This window comes from Lucilia cuprina, chromosome 2 (genome assembly GCF_022045245.1).
Source record: "Lucilia cuprina isolate Lc7/37 chromosome 2, ASM2204524v1, whole genome shotgun sequence".
Classification (NCBI taxonomy): Eukaryota; Metazoa; Arthropoda; class Insecta; order Diptera; family Calliphoridae; genus Lucilia; species Lucilia cuprina.
The window spans coordinates 1,814,544-1,832,549 of NC_060950.1; the positions used below are offsets into that span (position 1 = coordinate 1,814,544).

The 18,006-nt window shown below is 26.4% G+C and overlaps 1 protein-coding gene across 2 annotated transcripts; it reads left to right on the forward strand.

Moving 5' to 3' along the window:
* Positions 1–900: 900 nt before the first annotated feature.
* LOC111688346 (ubiquitin-conjugating enzyme E2Q-like protein CG4502) lies at positions 901–14,094 on the forward strand. 2 transcript variants are annotated; one of them, XM_046950886.1, is made up of 5 exons: positions 901–1,831; positions 12,851–13,225; positions 13,296–13,413; positions 13,475–13,824; positions 13,929–14,094. In XM_046950886.1, the coding sequence occupies exons 2-5, from the start codon at positions 13,056–13,058 to the stop codon at positions 14,011–14,013; spliced, it is 723 nt and encodes a 240-aa protein (XP_046806842.1). In that variant the 5' UTR covers positions 901–1,831; positions 12,851–13,055; the 3' UTR covers positions 14,014–14,094. The 2 variants fall into 2 exon arrangements, with proteins under 2 accessions (XP_046806842.1, XP_046806843.1); XM_046950887.1 differs by lacking the exon at positions 901–1,831 and adding an exon at positions 10,861–11,020.
* The last annotated feature ends 3,912 nt before the right edge of the window (positions 14,095–18,006 follow it).

The following is an 18,006-nucleotide window of genomic DNA, read 5'->3' on the forward strand; positions in this document are numbered from 1 at the left end:
AAATAATAATAAAAATAAAGGTATTTATCAATAAAGTCAATTTATTTCAAAATTAAAAAAAAACATCTATTTTTTTGGTATAGTTTATTATTAAAAATATTTAAATATGTATATTATATATATATATATATATATATATATATATATATATATATATATATATATATATATATATATATTATATATATATATATATATATATATTAATATATATAATTATATATATATATATTATATATATATATATATATATAATATATATATATTTCAAATTCCTTGATAAAATGTATGTATATAGATTTTTTCTTATTTATACATAAAAGAACTGTTCAAATGTCCGTTACACTATTGCCATTAAACCATATGAAACTGTTTTATCTATAAAAACTGTTTTACCTTTAAATAATAAACAGAGATGCCAGCTGTTAGGCAAAAATGAAATTTTTTCTTATGTGACGCTGTTTTTTATAAAAATAATTATAAAACAAATATTTATGCACTTGTTTTGTGGAAGCAAATGCTAATAACTGCTTTTTTACTTTAAATAGCTTTTGGCTTTAATATTTAAAGACTTATTTTGTAAATCTTTTTATCGCAACTTTTCAAGATAAATTGTTTTGTTTTTCCAAAAATTGTATTAGTTTTTGTTCTAGATAGAGAATTATACTAGAGGAACTAGTGTTGTTGTCTTTATTTCTAGGATGGTAAATAACTTATTTAGTCTTTTTTTGGAACTATATATCTATATAACTAATTTCGACTTCATAAAGCTTCCACGCTCATTCCAACACAAATTTAAAAATAACCGTTACATTGATTTATGGCAATGGCGATTTTTTAGATAACTGATTGTTGCATCGGCAACACTGACAGTGGTGGTGGTGTAGTATCAAAAATTATTCTCATCAGTCATCAATGGTACTTTTACACGTGAGGTTGTGGGTTGTTGATTTATAATTTACTCGCATGTAAAATAATTTTCGGTTTTTGTTGTGTTTACATGATAATACAAAAACAAATTAAATAAAACGAGTGGAAAATTAAAATTGTAAAAAAGGAAAAATAATCAAAGTATAGATACCTCAACAACTACAAAAATATTGTGTAAATGAAAAATTCCCTAAATTTAAATAAATTTTTGCCAGTAAAAATATAAACGAATTACACCACACCAAATTAAATAAGCAAAAAGAAAAAAAAACAATGCAAGTGTAATACACAGCTGATTGATTAACTAGTGAAAAATTAATTGAAGGATTATTTATTTATTCTTCAAGTAGTCTTTAAAGTTATTTTTACTTTAAAAAAAAGAATAAAAGAAAAAACATTTCAGCCAATACGCAATAAGTTATATTTACAATAAAATAAGGAGTGTTATAATTTATTTGCTTTTTATTACAAATTCTCCAAGTCGAGTGTTAAAGTTTATTTTTTTTCCTGTAATGACATTTTGTTGGTGGTAATCATGACAATGATTATTAAGATGATGATGATGTTTTTTATTTAAGACAACAACATCGATTTTTTGCACAAAAAATTCTGAATGTCAAAAAGGAGACGAAGGAGTAACGAAACGAAGAAACTTTTAATCAAAGTCTGATAATCAACAACCAAACAAACATACTAAGCAGTCCGCAATTCAAAACCAGACAAATAATTATACATATTTAAGAAAAATAAAAAGTTGCAAATCATATAATTTGCTGTTTGTATGTTACAAATTTTGGATGTTGACACACACCCACCCACACACAAACATACTTATGTCCAGTGTCCATAGACGGGCGAAAATGTCAGAATTAGCACTCAGTTCAACGAGTATTTAAAAGGGGTAAGTTTGTCAAGTGAATGAACTCTTTTTTATTATTTATTTATTTATATTATATTATTTAGTTGTTTTTTTTTGTGTATTTATTTATGTATATATATTAATATTGCTGCTATATTGATATTAATATCAATTAATTTTTGCTACATAAGCGATATAGAACTCAATAATAAAAATAAATTTAAATGATAAGAATTACAACAATACAAAATGAATATAGTATAAAACATTTATAAATAAAAACAATAATAATTGAATTGTACTTAAATGAAAGAGATGCTAATAATTAAAAAAATCTACTGCGTTTCTTATTATGTATTTGTTATACCCTACAAAAACATAGTGATTAGGGTATTATGTGTTTGTACCGATGTTTGTAAAAGAACACCGATCGACTCAGAATAACTTTGTGAGACGATTAAGCCAAGAACAAAAATTATTAGTTTATTTGTTTAGAAATTGGTACATCTAAGTTTTATATACGGGGTATTTCATGTCAATTGACACAACTCAAAAAATTGATTTTGACGATATTGGATAGTAGGTCAGACACATATTTTCAGCTCTATCAGCCAAGAACTGCCGGACTTAGAGGGGGTCAAAGTTGAACATTTTAGTTATATAGGGCTTTATTCAAATGAGTGAGCAAAAATTGTCCAAAGGAGTTCAGACAGCTATTTCTTCTATTAGTTTTTTGAAAGAAATCTTGAAGGGCTTTATAGTCTCATATTGGATATCTATTAAAAAAAAAAATAGAAAAAAGTTTATATATTTATATATCCTTAATATAGATTCAAATTGAGACGGTTTGATTTCAAGTTTAAATTAGAACCAGTTTTTACTGTCGTTAACTAAGTCTGTTTCAACTTTATAAAAAATAAATCAAATTTTTTTAGATTTCACTGTACATCCGACTATCGATCGTAATAAAATATTATTAGTCTATCTTATCTGGATTTTAAGTATTTTTTTCTAGTTATAATCAGTACCATATCATATTTAATTAAAACAATTGTCACGGAGTCGTGTTGTGAAAAACACACTTAGCATAAAGTCCACAAATGAATCATGAGCCAAAATCGGAAAATCTAATTCGTTAAGAACATACATTATAATTCTCAAAGTAGATTTCAGATGTTTTGTAATATCCATTTTTAAGTTTTCATATTAAAAAAATATAACATTTTGATCAATAACTATTTCGAATTAATCAATAGATATTTTACGTTTACCACAACTTTCAACACTTAATATTCTTATCTAACTATTTATTATAAAATTATAATACTATACTCGTGTGTTAGAGCTTAATTATCTTTATTCGAAATAAACAACTTTATCTTTGTTATTTAATATGCACAAATAAATTACTTTATTTAGCATTTAGTACCTAATCCAAAAGAGCGAAAGCTACATATTTTTCTACCTTCTTGACAAACCCCTTGGCTGTTGTATACTTTTACGTACTTGTATTTGTACCTTGATAGTTACCTACCTTTTTGATGTTATCCTTATAATTCTTTATATTTGTTGCATACTTACTGCATTTTGACCAAAAAATGAGATATATGTTGGCTGGTCCTTCAAAATTAAGCATCATTACATAGTGACAGCAATTTCATATTTATGATTATTAAACGTTATTGTTCTTATAATTAAATCCGTTTTATAATAAACGAAGTGTTTAAATTAACTTTGTTATTTTATATTAGAAATCATATCGGGTAGTTTATCTAAGATTCTAAAATGAAAATAATCGGTACTTATCGATTTAGTAAATGTTTTATCTACTCAATGGCAACACTGTTCTGTAGTTACCTGGCCATGTACTTGGACTGTAAATTAATTCATGTACATACATATGTATTTACAAGAGAATATACACACATACTTGTAAGTATATATATCTTTTGCTCTTGAACTCATTTAAGGACATTTCTCGTACTTTAGGTTATATCCTTAATTTTTTATAATTATTTACTTTTTAACACAAAGTCTTTGAAGGCTTTTAATAAAATATAAATGTTATTATACTTACATTTAAATTATATTTCTAATTGACATTTAAATCTTTTAGTAAATGTAAACATTTTAATGTTAATTTAGACATTAAATCAGTTCCATATTTTTATGGCCATCATCAACATCCTTAGCATTCTTAAAAGATCGATAATGGTTATTTTTAACTATATTAAGAATGTACAGATGTAGGTTTATTTAATACAGCTTCACTTTCATACATACATACATACATACATACATACATACATACATACATACATACATACATACATATTTATGTATATTTAATATTTTTGTGTCTTTAATTTTATGTACATTTGTATCTGTTCATATGATATTTTTCAATACAAACACATCTTACGCACCGGTATATGTTGTCTAATATTCATTTATTTAATATTCCAATCCTCACTTGGAAATAATAAAAAAGATTTTCTTTGAAAATTATTCCATTAACTTGTATTTATTCGTTCAGAAAATGTTAATCAGGCAGAAGACCATTATCCAGATATTTTTTCTAATTTTCATCTAAACACCAAAAATTCCTGTTCCTTTATTTTCTTTGTACTTCGCATACATACATAAATATTAATGGGAACTACTTGTATAATGGATTCCATTGACGTCAATGCGACACACAAGGAGATGAGGTGGCAAAAGTGTTCTTTTAACTGTCCCCCAAGTATGTATGAATGTGCGTTGTTGGTATTTTTTCCTTATTCCGTTTCGTATTTCATGCTTTTTTGTCGTTATTTATTGTTCATCTGTGTAATGTCAGCAGCATCCTTGTTTTAAGGTTATTTGGTGAAAAAAAACTAATTCGATGTTTTAACATAATATAATGTGGTTAATAGAAGAAACATTATAAAAGCTTGATATTGTGTAAAAAATAAAACAACGTATTCTTAATTATAGGCACCTTTAGAAAATAAAACCGTGTTTTGTTTACATCACTAGTTGAAAAGTATTTTTAATATTAGATCCTTTTACTATAAACTCAAATGCCCGTTGAATAGAGTGTGGTTCTATGTGTAAAAGTTAATATTTTAACATTAGTTATACATATGTATGATATTTTATAAAGTTTAAAATAAAGCTCATATTTCATAAACTATTTAGTTTAATTAAACGATTAATAAAAAAACAAGTAGCAGTGCTAAACTCGGCTATTCTGAATCTTCTAAACTAATGATCATGTCCAAACTATAAATGCATATTTTAAAAACATTCACGTATGTTGAATTTTACTTTCATTCCATATATTAACACAATTTTAGGCTTTATATGGGGGTTGCTTCAAATATGGGCCAAATTAGGCTCAAATAAAGTTCGACCGTTATATGGTTATATAAAACTTTTGTGTTGTTATGGGATAAAATCCTAAACCGGAAAGCCCAGTTGTATGGAGACTAGCTGCAATAAACGATCGATTTCAAGTTTTTCATCCTTAGGTCGAAAAACACGTATGTTCATTGTAGAAACTTTGAAATGATTCTAAGTCGATCGTTATATTTTAAGTTTTTACAAGCAACAAATGCATAATATTATTCTTACAATGGTAGTGTAGGGTATAAATATAACGTTTATGCCTGATTACGTAATTTTTTTTACTGAAAAAAGATTTTTTTTGAACTAAAAAACAGAGGCCTATTTAAAAAATGGACGAATCATATTTTTATTATTAACATCAAGAATTTTCTAATCGTATGTCAACTTTTTATAATTGTATCTTGCTAGAATAATATTCAGATTGTTATTATTATTATTCCGTTGTCCTTAAAAGCACTTTGTAATTGCAAAACATCAGTTCCGAATTTTCAAATGTTCAATTATTAAAAATTATTTACCAATACGATTTTATAAGATATGATTTTATTATTTTCCAGAATCATTTTTATTAAAATCTACATTCATTTATGGATTAATTGAACATATAGAACATATGCCGATGTAAAACAAAAGCGAAATGAGTGAAGGAAAACAACTTTTACTGACAATGATAATGAAAATTATTATTTATTTATAAAACAATAAGAATTTGTTGTCTAAAGTAGTATTTGTACATGTACAACAACTACATATATAAACAATACAAACAAGTTAATTATAATATACATGTAGTTTTTTGTTTAGTTCTTGTTCATTTACATACCAAAAATATATAACTGCACATCGATTTTCAATTATGGTCTAGATTCTAGAGGTACATACGATTCTGACTTGTAGATATTTTAAATTTCCTTGCACATTTACAACTACTACAATATTTAAATACATACATATACATATTTTTGTTGTTGTAATTTGCTGGCGACAACAATTGATTTCAACACATGCATTTCTTTGTTGCTGTTTTTTTGCTTCTTAGTTCCTTGTTAAAAATAACAAAAAAAAAAATAATAATTATTAAAATAAAATTGTTAATAAATAATGAAACTGAAATTATTTTATGTGTAAAATTTATAAATGTGCGGATAAACACAAGTAGAAGTACAGACCTATGTATACTATATGGATATGTGTTGCATATGTACAATAATTTTGATATTTTTACGTGGGTCTATTGATAAGTTTAAAAAGATCACATGGAATTTCCCCTAAGTGTTACATATATAAATATGTACACTCCAATGTAGCTCTAAAAGCAAAAATCTAAGCATTCTATTGAGCAAAAAAATTGAAAGCGCTCAACTGTAACTCTCAAAGTGCTTGACCGATCTTGATAAATTTATCTAAACTACTATACAAGAGAATACACATTGAAAAACATCGATTTTAAATGTTGGGTGAAAAGAAGGAAATTTTCGAATACTTTCTAATATATATCCATACAGAAAAATATATTGATCGGTCTATATTTAATCCAAGCATCAATAAAAGTCTTCCTTCAAAAAGGAGTTTTTCATCAATAAAATGTATAAAGTTTGTTCCTTAATTGAACCAACTCACTTCGAGTAACTCTAATAAAACAGTTGTAATCACGTTACAATTTATATGAAACTTGTGTAGGGACGATCATGTCCGACTATAATTATGTTCTTGGCTGAAATTGTATGAACTTGCCGATCGAACTGTTCAACTTATCCACTCATCGTAAAATCAAGTATAAAAAACCACACCAACCGTCATCAAACTGTATTATGTACAGATACCAATTAAGTTAATTGTTGTTATGGATACACTTTAAAAATTTTAAGAAAAGAAAATCAACTAGAAATATATTTACGCGAAATAAAAATTAAATAAAATAAATTTAATTCGATTACAAAAACAAATAAATAGATGAACGTGGGATGTGCTGATATATTTATTTGTAAATTACAATATATTGATTTGTAATATATGTATACGTACATAAGTATTTTTTGAAATGCTAAGTTACTTCGAAAACATTCAACTATATAATTTAAATCTGTGGTCATAAGCAATAACCACTTAACTCGAAGAAAACGTGAAATGTCATTTGCATGTATAAATCCTGTTAGTTTAAATAGACTTTGGCTGTTATTGCTTATTACCACAGCAATAATTGTTTAAACATATAGAATTTGTACTATTTGTTGATTGGGGGTGATTTTTTGACGGTGTAACAAAGACTCGTATTATAAAAAATGCAACACATGCGCGTAATATGATTTAATTTCGTTTCGTTGCATTTGCACCTAAACGAGAGCAATTTGAAAAGTTTCCTTGTTTCGTTGGAAGTGTAGGAAATCACAATATGTAAAATTTTTTTGTGTCTGAAAATTATTATCTAAAGGTTTTGTATATTTATAACTATAACTCAACTTATTTGATATCCTTATAAACTTGCCGTCGTATTTGTTTTACTTAATTTTTTTCTGCTGGTGTTGATATTTTTGTAATTGGTGCTGTTGTTCCTGAACAGCATCTAAATGCAGGCAATAAATATGCAAATGGTTTAAATACATACACACATCTATACATACTTTATATATAGTTTAAACCGACTGTCATATAAGCAGACACATTGCAAACTTTCAGATAGACGGGCAGACAGACAGACGGAATAAACTACATACATATGTATATAGACGTGTTAAAATAGTCTCGCAGTTATTCTCGAATATAAAACAAAATAAAATAATCCCATGAATAAATATGTATGTATGTTTCATTGTATATTACAGTTGAATTTACATTCATTCCGTCGTGTGTATTTGCAAAGTTTCTGGCAAAAATTATGTTCTTTGTTGTTTAATTAATATTAATTCGTCTATACACACAGCCAAACATTCAGATGTGTGTACGACGGACATGTAGTGCTCACTTTTTTTTCCTGATTTGCGTTATAAACGACCATATGAACCATGTCACTTTTAGTATTGGTCTTTCATCATGATGTTGATATGATGACTAAGTCTTAATTCAGCACAAAAGAATTTAAAACAATATGTTTAATAAAATATTCTCTGATTCTTTGTTATTTTTACCATCCCGATACCATGTACCATGTATCTTACGTATAAAAATCGTACTATTTTATTTTCAAGCCTTGCGTAGGACATGCACACAAACGAATAAAACAATTTCGAAATATTTATTTACGTTTATAGTATAAATGAGTGGGCATTGTAGTCGATAACTTGAATTTTTGGTTCAATAAATAAGTATTAAGTTTCTTTTGATATCATAAGATAAAAAGTTATTATTGTTTATGCGGAAAATTGTCTTAATGCTTCGATTTCTCATTTGTATATGGGCGTTCATGTTTAAGTATAAAATACAAATAACATAAGGATATGGATATCTTTTTATTTTTTGAAGTAAATTTTAATACTTTAGAATGTACGAGTTTACGTAAGAGAAAATACATTGTCAAATATTTTTCATGTGTAAGTTTTTAAATGTCTTTCCTTAATTTAAACCACAAGTTGAGTTGGAAGAAGAAAATCAAATTAAATTGAAAAATTTATGTAGCAAAAGTTACAGATGAAAATGTAAAGTATACTATTTGGCAATAATAATGTTTAAAACTACGATTGGGCGCCCTGTTACATATCCTTGAAATCATAATTTTTCGATCATTTCGTGATCATAATTGGAGGGATTTTAAACCAAAACCACTAGATAAATAGAATAAGTGTACAGGAAAGATCCTTACGCATACATAAAATAAAAAACATACAATTTTTAAAAACATCCTTTAACAATTCCTTTTCAAAAAGTATGATAAAGTAAAAAAAAACAATTAGAAACTAGTATAAATGTATATAGTGCATGTTAAAAATGTGAATTACTAAATAGCCTTAAATCCGGAATATTTTACTCATTGTTGACAAAAAAGAGATTTTCTATAAAAGGGCTTATATTGAGATAAGGGTAAATATGGTTCTATCTTATCAATGTTGGTATAGAATTTTACGTCTACATTAAAGGTATTTATGTAGAATTCCATCGTGTTGTTATTGTTTATAAGTAAATTTTGGTTTTGAACTTGAAACGGAATTTGTATGGTGGCTAGGGTCAACTGAGATCCGATCGTTTAAAAAATCGGCCGTGTCATTTAAACTTCTATAAAACGATGTTATGCGGATTTTGTTGAAATACTAAAACATTTTACATAATTATGAGCATTTTGAGCCCTTTTCAAGGGGAATGGTTGTATGGGTGCTAGGCGATATGATGGACCGATTTCATATATTTTCGTCCTTGCGTTCATCCTTGGATCGAAGGAAAAGTGTGTGCAAATGTTATCAAGTTTTCTTGTAGTGTGCGCACAAGCTTTACATCGACACACAGAGGGACACAGCAAAATCTACTTAATAAATAGGGTATAAAAACGATCTCCTTGGTGATCTTTGTTGATCGGTTACACAAAATAAAGTTTGTGTCGATTATTCATAATTTTTAACTAAATACACATTATTAAAATTAAATCGTGTAAAATGAGCATGTCACTTCAGCAAATTAAAATATGAGAATAATCAATTGAAATAATTCAAACGTTGCATGTATGGTTTGTTTATGACAAAGCTCCATTAAGTTTGTTAATTATTTTAATGTAAATGGGTATAAACATGAGCCTAATGATTACAATATAAAGTAATACTATATGAACATTAAGTGTAGTATCGATAAATTAAAATTAATTAAAAGCATTTCATACAAATATGTATACATTTACTCTTTTGGAAAAGAACAATTATATATTAAGAAACAACGATTACAACAACAAATTAATTTAAATTGTCGGTAGTAGGCAATAATTTCACAACTTTTCTATAATTAAAAATTTCAAAGGGATTGTAGTAATAAGTTTCAAGATCTCTGGGTCCAGATTATCGCAGATTTAATGTTTGATATCTAATGCCCTGAAAATTAAATTTATTATAAATTTGAACCCAATTTTAACTAGATTTGAAGGATGTAAACTGAGTTTAGTTAAATAATTAGTTTTCAAATAATTTGGTAAAACTCGACTTTATTTCATACAATTATTAAGACTAATTATTAAATTCTCCACCCTCTGGCAAAATTACATTTATACCTTTATTTGTCAATAATTGGCGGATATTTTTATTTTTGTTTTCTACTAATTTAATATTCTAAACAATAAGGTCATGCTATCTTTACAATATGGACGATGTACATACATATGTATGTATATGAGTATATGAATATGTATAATATACATTGTATATAATGTAGAACAACAGTCTATTTAAGTTATTATTATTTTAAATAAATGTGACAATTTTAAGCCAAACGTAAATGTACTAAGAGAGGAACAACAAAACTAAATTAAGAATATAAATGACAGGCATGCAACCCTTGCCAAAATGCAAATTACTTTAATATGCCATTTTGTATATCATTAGTTATGATTCTGAAATTTTGATAAGAATTGATTTTTGTTAGAAACACTGTTGCCATTATGTAAGATTAATTTAATTGTGAATGTCAATTGATAGATTTTTTCTTTTTTTTTTCTTAAAAAATTTCTACAGTTTTGTGATCGTAGTTATTAATGTCAAATTATGACATGCATGTTAAGTGATCGATACAGTAACCAACGCAGGACTGCCATAACTCAAAATTTAGGTATATCGATATATGGATACGTATGTTAAATAAACATTGAAATATTTTGTTTATAAGCCACATTAGTCTCTTGATGCAAACTTTCCAATTTCGTTAACATATCAGGTATGAATAAGAATTATTAGTAAAAATCGGAATAAGCATTTTCATTTAGAAATAGTGTAATATTTTTTAAATACAAAGTATGCATGTAAATATTTGGGCATTCATACTCATACTCATACCATCACTTTGAATGTTGAATACATTAACACGTTTAGTTCAGATAAAAATATTTGTAATAAACACGAAGTACATACTTACAAGTTAATATTATTGTTATGTTAATTATACAAATTTCTGTTTTGCTTTTGGAATGAAACATTATCACAGTTGCACTAGCCAATAGGACATACAAACATATAAACATATTTCAAGTAAAAACAAAAACTAACCTAAAAAAGTTGTAATTCAAGTGACACTTAAAAACTGGTATTATCCTCGCATTCTCTTCTCTTTTTGTTCAATTTGGTTTCATGTGCGAATGAATGTATGTATGTATTTTTGGATGGACCAGACCTTTCAGTTGTATTTTCATATTTGGCTAGTATCCAGTTGATTGTTTCGTTTATTATGCAAAGCAAATATTTACTACCCTCTTAATCAGGTCTGGTTGTAAGTAATAATAGTAGTTGTATCAAAATTATAAATGGTATGTGGTTTAAACTTATAATAAATACATACAAAGCAGGAAATCCAAATAAACATTTTTAGTAAATAAAATAAAGTGGAATAGTAATAATATATTATAAATGCGTTAATAGCACAACTTATTTTTTAATGTTAATAAAATGCAGTAGAAATATTTATTATTTCATAAAAAGTGTGTCAGAAAAATAAACTTTAGAACTGTTCAGCTAAAGTTTGGATAAATGAAAGCGTTTTATTCACGAATTGATTTAAATAAAATAAGCAGTTAATGAAAAAATTATTACAGATTCAATAAAAACAAGAAAGTTTAGTCGGGCGAAGCCGACCATATCATACCCTACACCTTTTACATTTAGTTTTCATGATAAAGCATTTAAGTTCAAATTGTACCTTGCCATCAAGGCTAGTATAGAACTAGAGTTTTGTCGAGATACGAGTATATTAAACATAATTTTTAGCTTAAAACCCCATATTCGGCAGATTCTGTTATATATGGTCTAGGTAAAATAACGGACCGATTTTAACCATTTTTAATAGGCGTCATCCTTGGGACAATTGAAGAAATTTCATTGAATTATATATCTTTAAAATTGCTACCTGTAGTTTAATTCGGAGGTTCAGTTGTATGGAGGCTAGGTGAAATAATATACCGATCTTAACCATTTTCAATCGGTTTCGTCTCAAGGACATTAGAATATCATGTACGAAATTTAATTGAATTATCATCAAAATTGCGAACTGTAGTTTGATTGCAATGTTAAATGGATGGACAGACATAGTTAAATATACTCAGAAAATGATTCATTATAAACATTTGCACAAGCTCACTAAAGTGGTTTGGGGGAAAAAACCCAACTAAGATATCTCTAAATATTTCCAAAATACTTAAAATATGTTACTTACCAAATTTCGAACTAAAAACCAGAATAATAAAACCTCATAATTAAACAAAAAATATGAGATCGAGAAATAAATAGTTAATATATTTTAATATATTTACATCATTTGGGAATAATAAAACTTTATAAACACTTTTATTATGGCGAATCGATATACTAATTGTTAGTTTATCAATTTAGGAGATTAGACTTATTAGCTTTGTTCGATAAAATAAATTATAATTGTATTGCAATTTATTTATTCTATATATTTTTTAAAATATGGAATAAAATGCTAATGATAATTTAAACAATACAATTACAAATAACTTATACTTAATAATACACAAATTTTATTTCTTTATAGATTTTCAGAACTCCGCGAACACCGCACAACATTTTATTATTAAAATTTTAGACTGATTTATCCTTTAAACATAAAAGGATAATAAATTTAAATCAAAATAAAAATAATACATGAGCTAAAATTAAACTACATTTGCAAGGAATAAAACAAATACCACCGTCAGAATTTAATTTCTTAATAAATACAAAATAAAACGTCGAAAAATATGTCCCGATCCAAAGAGAAAGTTGTATCATCATTGCGTAAAATATTCAAAAGTAATACAACAAAAGATGAAACGCCTGAAGAGAAAAATCCAGAAGCAGAGGGAACGATTAAAAAGCCTGCAGTATTTCCCGAATCGCCTGGAAAACGTATCAGAAGACTCGACAAAAAGTAAGTAGATACAGATTGTTTTCCATTAAGCCAAAATTAATTTGTTTATTTTTTTTAATGCTTGTTATAGAATCAAACCCATGTCTATAAATCCAGCTCCTGATTTTAGCGTTAGAGCTCGTAGACTTATGAAAGAATATAAGGAAATACAAAAAATACAATGTTGCAAAAGTAATCCTGTTTTTACGGTAAATTACTATACAGTTCTAATCTATTCATATTAATATTTACTACTTCCTCTGTCATCAGGTGGAACTTATAAATGACAACCTGTACGAGTGGTATGTTCGTTTGCACACCGTTGATCCCGATTCAAAATTAGCCAAAGATATGATGGAATTAAATGTGCCCTTTATACTGTTGCATTTGGCATTTCCCGATAATTTTCCCTTCGCGCCACCATTTATGCGTGTCGTTGAGCCGCACATAGAAAAGGGTTATGTCATGGATGGTGGTGCCATTTGTATGGAATTATTAACACCGCGTGGTTGGGCGAGTGCGTATACAGTCGAAGCAGTCTTAATGCAATTTGCAGCTAGTTTAGTTAAAGGTCAAGGACGCATAATGAGAAAAACTAAAAATACCAAGGAATTTAGTAGGTAAGTAAAAAACATACATGTGGACGGAGTTAGAATGTCTTAATGTTTGGTTTTTACCTACATATGTGTGATTCATTTTTTAAATTATTGTTTTATTTTTGCAGACGTAGAGCTGAGGAAGCTTTTCGTTCGTTGGTTAAAACACATGAAAAGTATGGTTGGGTTACACCGGCTCTATCAGATGGTTAAAATGCAACAAATTATTGTATAGTACTTACATACAGATGACGTGACCATTGTATAGAGTATAGAATAATAAAAAAGAAAATGGTATGTTAATTTTTGATTTAAACAAAAGTCTTTTCAAAACATGTTTATTTATTATACTATATTTTAATATAACCTAAATGCATAATATTAGACAGAAGGATAGTATGCAATTTATAGCAATAAAAATTATTTCCTTACACCATATTTTACCACTTTTATATTTGTTTCAAGTACATTTATTAAATATGCAGCAGTGTTCAATTATATGGAATTTAATTTGAATCTTTCAATGAATTCATAACTTTTAAATGCATTTCTGAATCATAAAATTGATCCTCAGTTTTAATATTTTTGCATTAGTTTATGCAGGCTCCAAAAAATTGTTTTATGCTCATTAGTGTAGTGATATTAATATGCTCTAAAAATTAGAGTATTCTTTAATAAATTATGTAAATCCTTTATTTTGTGTTTTTAAGAAAGTTCTGAACGTAAGTGTGAATGAAACCTTATGTAGGACTAGGCTCGAAAGTGCTAACAATTGTGGTAATATTTCAAAAATGTTGGACGGTCGTTATAAAAATTTCGAAAAAAATACAGAGAAATATGTCACACTATTATAATATTTGGTATTTAAACGTAAAAAATCAATATTATGGCCAAGAAAAAACAAGCAATATAATTTTTTGGTTAACATCTTTATTAAAGGTTGAACAAATTTATTTTAAATCTTGGACTTAGAATAAGTTTCAAAATTGATTTATTTCATTTTGAAATAATTCCACTTTCGAAATTGCATTCTGTTATAGAATTGATGCTTTAAATTTACTTATAATCAAAATAATTTCAATCTTAATAATTTATATTTTCTTTTTATTATAGAATAAAATATTAGAATACAACTGTGTGATGAACAACTCCATACAACAGCTACAATTAAACACTTTTATACCACTCATGTGCAATAATGGATACTTTTTAATTCCTTTGGTTATAAAAAATCCTATAATGGTCGACATATTAAATGTATGTAGTAAGATTAAGTTTTAATTTTTAAAAAACTTTTTAAAACCACTCGAATGGATACAAATGTAAACAAATTCAGCAGATCATAACTTATATATAAGAACTACCACTATTATAACTCATTTAAAGAAATTTTACTTAAAAACCGAAGATAACAAAAAATAAGTCGTCTTGAAAAAAAATGTGTTAGTGCTGCCATCTGTAACTTGTTTAAAATGTTTCTTATTCAATACTTATACGCCCCCAAAAATATGTTTACTAAAAACGATAAGTTGTTTATAAGTCTAACCAAATTAGACCAGTCACACTTTCCGTTCAAAACGTTTTGAATTCCGTGTTATTATCCCAAAATATTACGTTGTTAAGAAAGATTATGAATTTTTTCTTTATATATTGAAAACACTAACTGATCAAGATTATTTTAATCAAGTTAATTTGAATGATTCGAATGTTTTTTTAAACTTATCGTATATTTGCCTACTACAGTCTCTCTCATATAAATAATTTGGCAAAATAAAAACATATTTTAGTTACAACTAAATGTACTAAATATGCATAAAGATGTTTTCTACATCATTTTCAATTTAATATTTAAATTTAACCCTTTTAAGAATTCAACTGCAAAGTAAATAATTGCTATCTTATTGTTTTAATGAATTTATTTTTTATACCCTGGGGAAGGGTATTATGCGTTTGTGCAGATTTTTATAATACCCAAAAATAATTAGTCATTTTAAAGTATACTAATCGGCTCAAAATCACGTTTTCTGAGTCGATTTAGTTATGTCCGTTCATCCGTCTCTCTGTCCAGCGCACATTACTCTTCTTATGGCCCAAAAACGAACGCTATTGAAAGTTGTTGAAATTGATCCATTATTTTGCCTAGAACCCATACAACCGTACCCCCCGAATAGGTCCTTTGGGCTCATAAAATTATATGTTGTAATATGTCAACAAAAATCGGTTTTATAGAACATTCAATGACACTACCGATTTTTATAATAATTGGTCCTTACTTGACCCTAGCCCCCATACAAATTCCCCGTCAGAAAATAACATGAAGATCAAAATAGACGTAAATTCCTATACCAACATTTATAGGGATAGGCCAATATATATCCTACGCCCCTATGAGCCATCTTGTAGATAATATTAAAAATTTTCCGGAATAAAGTTAAAAAACAAATTAAATGCTTTATTTTTTAAAAAAATAATTCACATTTTTAACATACTGACTAGTGTAGGGTATCATATGGTCGGCCATGTCCATATGATATCCTACACTACTTGTTTGAAATATCTCATAGTATGTGACTTAAATATTTCAAATACAAATATAAATTATTTTTAAATAGAAAATGATGTGAAACTTAAAATTGTCTCGGTAAAAATGAATGTTATAAAAAATATGTTTAAGTAAATTGAAAATGTTGTAGATCAAATCTAATTTATACTTAGCTTTTAAATAATTGAAACTATTTTACATACTCGTACATGAAAACCAAACAAATTTTCTATCTCAATGTGAATGAAATATAGTACATAATGTTAGATATTTTACTATTTGTCTCTGTCTCTCTAAATGTATTCAATATTTATATTAATAATGTTATTATTGCATCTAGTTATAAATTAACTATAAAACCTTAACGATAAAACAGAATTCAACAACCCTCCATGTCTAGGTATTTTACATTATATAGTAAAAACTAAACGTTTTTTAGTAAACAAACAAAATGATACAAATGTTAGATAAATAACAATTTAATTGCTCAGTGAAAAAAGCATCAGATATAATTTACGAAATATGTTTAAAACATATTTTCGTTAAATTATTAACACAAAATAAAAAAATAATTTGTTTTTAATAATTTTAAATAAGTAAATGAAATTCATATTATGTCCTAGAACCTTAAAAAGTTAAGCTATAAGTTCTCTCCTTTTATCTCTGTATGTTTCTGTTTTAAATGGATAATTTGTTAATTTAGATTGACAACCAACATTACTAACTAATTGATTGCTTGTGATTTATAATTATGTAGAAATATTGTTATATTTAATTTAATTATATTTTTGTAATAAAATTATTTTTTATTTTAATTTGTAATATTTTTGTATACAATAATGAAATTGAATTTATTTTTAATATATTTTTTAATTTAGCTAAAATATTGTAATATAAATAAAAGCAAAACAACAAATGTATCGATGTTTAAAATATACAAGATAAAAATTAAAATATTGTTTTAAATTAACGCTCATAACAGGTTGGTATAATATGAAAAATTTGCAGAAATATTTTTAAATGTAGAAAGTTGTTGGAGGATTTAGCCGAATATATAAATGGCTTGTATTTTGGGAGCTATATGTAAATTAGTAAAATAGACCATTTACCATAATAATAATGACATGGCCTTTAAGATGGCGTATAAAATTATTTCTCCTTTTTTCTTATGCCCGTAATTTTAAAATATTGGTATCTATTAGTGCATAGTTACCTTTGGTGTAAAAATATTTGGTAATTTTAATCAATAGGTACTGTTTTGAAATACATTTCAACTTATCCCTTTGGCAAGGGTATCTAAAAGTTATTTCACACTGTAGATATTTATTTGCTGAGATTACGAACATAAGTGTTATAAACACTTCTTATATAAAGTATTTATAAAAAATTACTTAGATTCTACATTGCTTTTTTATCAAATATTTTGAGAACCTAAGAAGGAAACGATGAATTAGGATTTCTCGTATTATACTGGTAAATTTGTTTTGCCAAAAAGAATGGAAACTTGTCTACAAGATAGTCAACGATATAGTTAAGATGCATATATCTTAATTCATAAGAGACATAAATCATATAATTACTTTAAAATTACTTAAATCCATCAAATTCGACAACAGAATTGCTGACACAACCCGCAGCTTTTGGTATTGTTCCATCAAAGTTTG